This window comes from Condylura cristata, unplaced genomic scaffold, assembly GCF_000260355.1.
Source record: "Condylura cristata isolate star-nosed mole 26May11 unplaced genomic scaffold, ConCri1.0 scaffold00001, whole genome shotgun sequence".
NCBI classification, from domain to species: domain Eukaryota; kingdom Metazoa; phylum Chordata; class Mammalia; order Eulipotyphla; family Talpidae; genus Condylura; species Condylura cristata.
This window is the reverse complement of record NW_004567102.1, coordinates 36,717,640-36,724,438: the sequence shown is the minus strand read 5'-3', so window position 1 is coordinate 36,724,438 and position 6,799 is coordinate 36,717,640. Positions and strand designations below refer to the sequence as shown.

General features: G+C 35.3%; 1 protein-coding gene across 2 annotated transcripts in view; it reads right to left on the bottom strand.

Annotated features, from left to right (window-relative positions):
* Nucleotides 1-6,511, bottom strand: part of LOC101627441 (chromosome unknown open reading frame, human C6orf165) — a 23,160-nt gene extending 16,649 nt beyond the window's left edge. The window contains exons 1-5 of one of the 2 annotated variants that reach the window (XM_004673675.2): nucleotides 6,403-6,511; nucleotides 5,715-5,798; nucleotides 4,268-4,358; nucleotides 1,734-1,922; nucleotides 812-970 (exon numbers count right to left, since the gene is read on the bottom strand). In XM_004673675.2, the coding sequence (XP_004673732.1) occupies nucleotides 812-970; nucleotides 1,734-1,922; nucleotides 4,268-4,358; nucleotides 5,715-5,798; nucleotides 6,403-6,510 (631 nt within the window). In that variant the 5' untranslated portion in view covers nucleotide 6,511. The remainder of the gene's footprint in view (nucleotides 1-811; nucleotides 971-1,733; nucleotides 1,923-4,267; nucleotides 4,359-5,714; nucleotides 5,799-6,402) is intronic. The other variant, XM_012720429.1, reaches the window with a different exon arrangement.
* Between the last annotated feature and the right edge of the window lie 288 nt (nucleotides 6,512-6,799).

The following is a 6,799-nucleotide window of genomic DNA, read 5'->3' as shown; positions in this document are numbered from 1 at the left end:
AAAAAAAAACATGCTTTGACTATGGGCCTACATATGTGCCAAGTTCATAAAGAATTACTTCTGATAATTCCTGATCAAATATTTCATGACTACTTAAAGCTTATCAATAATGAATGCATCGAATATATAACAGAATAGGAAAGGCTCCTAAATTTACAAATTTGCAGGTACCTCCCCTTGCACATTTTTATTGTATTCACACCAGTAACTCTTCTTCACAGAATGATTTTTTTTTTTAATCACAATTTGATTTCCTTTTGTTGACTTTTTAAAGACTTATTTATGCTTACAGAACTGGGATACAGGCCAGAGGTGTGGTGGGTGAGAGGCTTCACCAGAGACAGTGGGGAGCAGAACAGGTAGACTGATGAAGTACACTGCTGAGGGGAGCAGCAGGCAGGCCAGGAGAGATCTGTCACGCCATGTGGGTCACACCCATGGCAGGGGATGGTACTCGTGCTACAGTGGCTTTGTAGAGCTTCATAATGTGTCGCTTTAACCTGTTGCACCACCAGGGCCACCTTTTGCTGACTTTTACTAAAGAACCAAACCTCCCCAAACTGGGGAGACACTCAGGAGGGGTCCTCCTTCCTTTAACTAACTTAATCTCCTATATTAGCTCCATGTCACAGAAAATTTTAAATCTTGTTCTGGCAAAATTAAAAAGTTCTATGCATTATGAACAGTAGTTCTACCTAAAACAGAACTGCTGCAGAACTTAAATAAAAGGATGCCAGTTATTATGTGTTATTTTCCTTGTTAGATTTTTAAACCCACATAAATGATAGAATTAATCTAATGATATACCCACAGTCATCAATGCCTTCTCCTCCCTTTCCACAGTCTCGGTTAAATAAACGAATTCCTGTAACAATCATGCTTAGTTCTTTCAGCTGTCGTTCTTTGTCCTTTTTTGTAAGTCTTAGAAATGTCCCAAGCTCAGCCTGAGGAAAAACACTCTGCAGGGCAGCTAAAACAAACCACATGAAGGACAACAAAATGTAAGAATACAGATACAGAACTTAAATTACTCTTTCCTTTTAACAGAAAATTAAGATACTTGTTTTTAGAGATACTTACCTGAGCCTCTAAATTCCTGATACTTGATTTTGGAATATATAGCAAAATTTAAAATATATCATAGTGTGCTGTTATATAATACTACTGCATATTTAAGCATCCATCATTAATTTTTTGGAAATGGGCAATGAAAAAGCTTTGCATTAGGTTCTAATTAGGGTTCTATAGAAAAACTGATGTTTTGAAATAATTATTTCAAATAATTATGAAAGTCAGAGGTCTTGCCAATTTCTCATCACAATGGACAAAAAAGGATGAAATGGACAATTAAATAGTGCCCTTTTCTATTACCTATTTTAGATGACAGACTCACCTCCCTTAATCAATATAAAATCTTCCTTTTCTTTTGCCCTCATTACCCAATCGGTTTGGTATCCTTAATCATATTGCCAATGATTCTCTAATGAGGGACAATTGGTTGCTAAATATCTAGTATCAAGAAAACTAGCAACATTCACTTTCCAGAGGTACTTCTTGAGTTTTAAAATTAATACAGTGTAAAAGAAGTCAAGCTCTTTTAACTTCTTACTTGTGCGGTATTTTTCAGATAAAAAGGAAACTTCAGTTTTCAACACATGTAATTTAATATCATTTATAAGCTCTGATATTCATGTGCTGTCATTTATAGAGAGGAAACGGAGTATGTTTTTCACCTGTTGCCTCTCTAACAATCCTGATATCTGTGGGGGATCCAAGGCCAGAGTGCAGTAACACGTAGCTGACAATCTTCCGGTAGAGGCTTTCCAGTTCTTCTCTCGCAGTTGCTCTGTTATCTGTAATTTCTCTGCTAACGGGGCATAATCTAGACTCCAGGACCCGGTGATGTTCTTGCAGAAATTCTTCTAAAATTAGCAAAGAAAAAACGTTTCCATATATTTGATACTTGGAATTCTTCTCACATAAGAAAGTAGGACCAAGAGCAAAAAATGACTTGGGTATAACAAATATTTTCTTACAAGGTAGTTATCAAAACACAAAGTAAACAATAGCCAGCAAGTAACCTCCAGACCAAAAGCTAGTGGGAACTATTACAATTTTAATAGTATACTTTGTCAAAGTATGTGAAACTTTAGAGGAGCCAAAGCGTAAATATCAGAAAGGGCTAAAAGCTCTCAATTAAGCAGAAGGTATAGAAGACTATTCACACACATTAATAAACAAATATACCACGTATATATTTTACTGATATGCAAGCGCATGTAATATACTACATGTAAGCACATGTACGCATACATATATGTAGTAAAATGTTTCTGTTCAATTATGTATGTTTATATTTTAGTTCTAGATAAATTCCTTTGAATATAGTATTACTGAGACTATGATGTTGCCTGAAGGCCTCTATCCCTCCCATTTCTTCCTGTGATATACTGAGGTCTAGGCTTAGTCATGTAGGGACCACTAGCATGTCCACTTATTGGACACGGAACCGACTTAATTTAGACACCTCATTTTACTCTCACAAGGTTAATATCTAGTATAACAACCATGTACAGTTCATGGCACAAAACAACTAGAACTATCTAAATTCTAACTGCATAATTATTTGTTTCTTTAAGATTTCATTACTAATTAGCAATAAGGAAAGATAAATGATTTTACATGTTTAACATAATTGAAAGCTCAACAAATAGAGTGGCAAAAGCCAATGACCATTATCAAATGGTCAATAAACAATGCACTACAGGGTACAGGCAGGCTACTGAGGAATTTATTTTCCTTTTTTTAAATTCCAACTTGACTTTGATGCATGCATTTAAATATTACAAAGTGAAAAATGTTCTAGTGTAAATTTCCTATTTTATTTTTAGGTTGTTACAGAATTTAGGTAAGCAATATTGTAACAGGGTGGTCCCTCGGAAAGGGGGAAGTTCCGGGTTCCCTGACCCACCTAGGAGGAGGGTGGAGCTGAGCAGAGAAAAAGGAGAGAGAAGAGAGAATGGAGCAGGATGGAGAAGGAGGAGACCTAAGGAAGTCAGTTGGGATCAAGGTTGAGAGAACCTTTTAAACAACTTTTAAAGTTTTGTTTTGTTCTGTTACTGTGGTTTTGATATACACCAGAAGGTTCTTTATCCCTTTCACATGCACTAATGGACTATTTTCCACTTATTGGACATTCATGGACAATGTTGGTGACTGACTGTACCCTAAAATTTGTGCCACCATAGATATGGTGGTATTAAAAATCAAAAGGGGGGATTGTAACAGGATGGTCTCTAGGAAAGGGGGAAGTTCCGGGTTCCCTGCCCCACCCAGAAGGAGGATGGAGCTGAGCAGAGAAAAAGGAGAGTGAAGAAAGAGAGAATGAAGCAGGATGGAGAAGGAGTGGTTGGACCCTGGACTGGTTAAGGCAGATATGGGTGAGATACCTGTAGGGAGGTGACTATGGCAGTGTTTATATTGATTTTGATTTTGCTCTTTTCCTCCCAGATTTGTCTGGCCATTTCTGACCCTTTTCCATGGTTCCCGGCCAGAAGGTGCTTTAGTCTAGTGGCAGCTTTCAGGCCTTGCTTTGGGCCAATCCCTTTTGGGTTGACTTTTGCCCACGAGGGGATGGGTAACTTCAGGTATTTGATTTAGAAGTTATATTTTTTGTGTTCCATATTGTATATTTACTGTATTAAAGTCCCTTTTCATTCAAGTTTTATATGTTTTGTCTTGTTGCAGCAGATGGCAGAACCCACTTAGAGCAGGCAGGTTTTTGGGGGACTTCAGAGGTGCCTCTCTCTCCCCTGTCGTATAACAGATTTTGTTCTATAAAGGTTTTGTTCTCTAACAGAATTGGGGTGTCCTATAACAATATAACATAATGGAAACCAGGAACCCAAAAATCAGCTAATTAAAAACTTTAAACTTCAATGGGCTAGATGTTTTAATTTCTAACTATGATGTGTTTGTGACACACTAACAAATGAAAAAGAAGAGTCAAACATGATAAAAAAGAAGAGTCTTGGAGATGAAATGATTATGGGCACAGTAATTATAACTTACTTTGAACACTTAACAAAAGCCTTTAGTGTTTTTCTCATTTATCTTTTCCAACATTATTAGATTCTCCAATGTTGGAAAAAGTTTCAGAAGATAAACCAAACAAAAAAAAATTAAATGTTCAATGTCCACCAAATAAAGCTCTCCTTACATGAAATACAATATGAGTCTTTTTAAGAAGGGTATCAAAATAGGTTACCTCGACTTGTATAATTCATATCAAAGTAGACTTGCATCTTAATGGTGTCCAGGGATGGATTTTTACTATCCAATAGTCGACTCACACAAAGCTAGAAGAGAATACCCCATGAATACTTCCACTCATGTTTTCTGAAACACTTAGAATTATTTTCTAAAGTTATTTTAAAAAATAAAGAGAAATATCAAAGATGTAGTTTTCTGATATTTATATACCAAAACCACTTTATTATGATATTTCTCTTTGAGGACTTCATGCTTTATAGTATACCCAACTTTTATGAAGTAATAAACAATTTTCCCTGATTTCATCAATATCATCATACCCAGGTAACTAACAGACTAACTGAAGGCAAGAAACTTGACCATTTGGTTAATCTATGCTGTCTGAATGTGGTAAAAATATCAGAAGAAAAGCAATGTTTAATTTTCAGGAAATACATATGGAAACACTTCAGAAAAAAACGTAAGCACCTTAATGCAATGAGTCAAATTTAAAATATCTTAAAATATTTTTAAACAAGTTCTCAGACTCTTCTTAATTTCTAACAGAACTGGATTATTTTACTTTGGTTTCAGTTTTTCCTTTATTGAATCACTGAATCAATAATTACATAAATCTTATATGAAAATTACATGAGCCTTAATTTATGTGCTTTTACAGTATATGACAAGTCGGTAATGTTCATAATGTCACATTAGATTAGGAACATAGTGTCTCTAAGTACCGAAGCAGACATTAGTACTTGTGCAAAAATCTTTGTCCCTGCCCTTCCTTCTTTACTGACAGAATCCAAATTTGTATTGGAGCAAAGATTTGCTCAGTTGAAAAATAAAAATCCTTGTCCCTTCCTCATTTACAGTACCGTTCTGGTCAGTAAATGTAATCGAATGGGAGGGGTCCTGGGAAAGCTATTGTTTTCCAGATAGAAGTTACCAGACCCAGGCTTCCCTGGTGGCACAAGGTTAAGGTTGAAGCTCAGAATCCCTGATCAGGTCACTGACCCACTTGGCACAGCAGACTTCTCCTGTCTGGCCCTGCTACCCCAGTGTGTTTCTATTGATCTGCTTGTTCAGCTCCCTGTCTCTGGTGAGTTCTCTCACCCACTCCTCACCACCCCCACCTCTGGCCTGTACCCCAGTTCTTCTATGTATAAATAAATCTTAAAAGAAGAAGAAACTGACAGACCCAATTAGCACACACAGGATATCTTTTCTCTTTTCCCTTTATACCTGCCTAGAGGAATGCAAGCCATAAACAAACAATGGTGACCCCAGGAAGTCAGAAGAACACAGCCTGAGAACCTCCAGACTTTGTTTTAAGAGAAAAGATAAATCCCTCAACATTTGTACTGTTTGATGAGTTTTGATTTCATGAAACTGAAGGCTAACAGGAATATGGTATTTAGAACTGAAAATAAATAATTCAAAATGTGTTCAATAATCACCTTAACAAGTTTCTGCACATCGCTTTTCATGAGGGTTCTATCCATGTTAAAGCCATTACTTGGATCCAGGACAACAGCTTTCACCTGAGAGTAGGAATGGTCTATTATAAAATTTTATTTCATATCATCATGAAATTAGTTCATAGTATTTCCATTTTTTTAAACAACTATTCAGGAATTTATCCTTCAGCTGTTTTTCTTACTACCCAAATCATCAGCACTTTCATTTGAATTTGAAAAAAAAGAAAACAATAAACATCAAATTCACAAGAAAATTTATATGGAGAAACAGACTGAAAGCAACGCTACATTTCAGATAGGGGGCTATTTGTATATTTCATCATATTTTTATTGTGCATTGTTCACCAAAAGCAAAAATAAAGGAACAAAAGCAGTGAGTAATTTTTACAACCGCAAACAAAAATATTTATTAAAAACATTCCTACTCAGAACATTATCTGATATTTCTAAAGCTCATAGTCTAATATCTATAAATATAAATCAATAGCTATAAATCTAACACGGACAAGCTTTATAGACGTAAAAAAATATTTTTCACCAACTTGTCCATGATCTTAATAGTTTCAAATGAGTAACATCTTGACAAGCTCTACAGAATTTGAGAGAAAAGTAGTCACAACTTAGGCATTTCTAATAAAGTACTAATTCTCAAAAAATTCATTCTTACCATAAAAGCAACCAGCGTTTCAGAAACCATTTCTCCATGAGCTGCACATTCTTGTCCTATTTCTCGAATGATATTCTTTATAACACTTTCTGCCTGGGTAGGAGGCATTTTGCCTAAAATAAACAATAGTGCAATTTAAATGTTTTTTAAATTGTATTCATATATTATTTTTCTTTATATTTTTCTATTATAAGTATATTATTAAATTATTAATATTTGTTATTGTCCAGGCTCCTCCTGTTTTTTTATTAGCTTCATATTTACAAAACTGAAGAACTTTGTTGGTACACAGAGGAACTAGAACCTCAAATGACCGAAACATTTCCCCTCTTAAATGATGGTGGTGGCTAAAATACATTTTATCATGATTTTAAAGATAAACTACACAATATGGGAG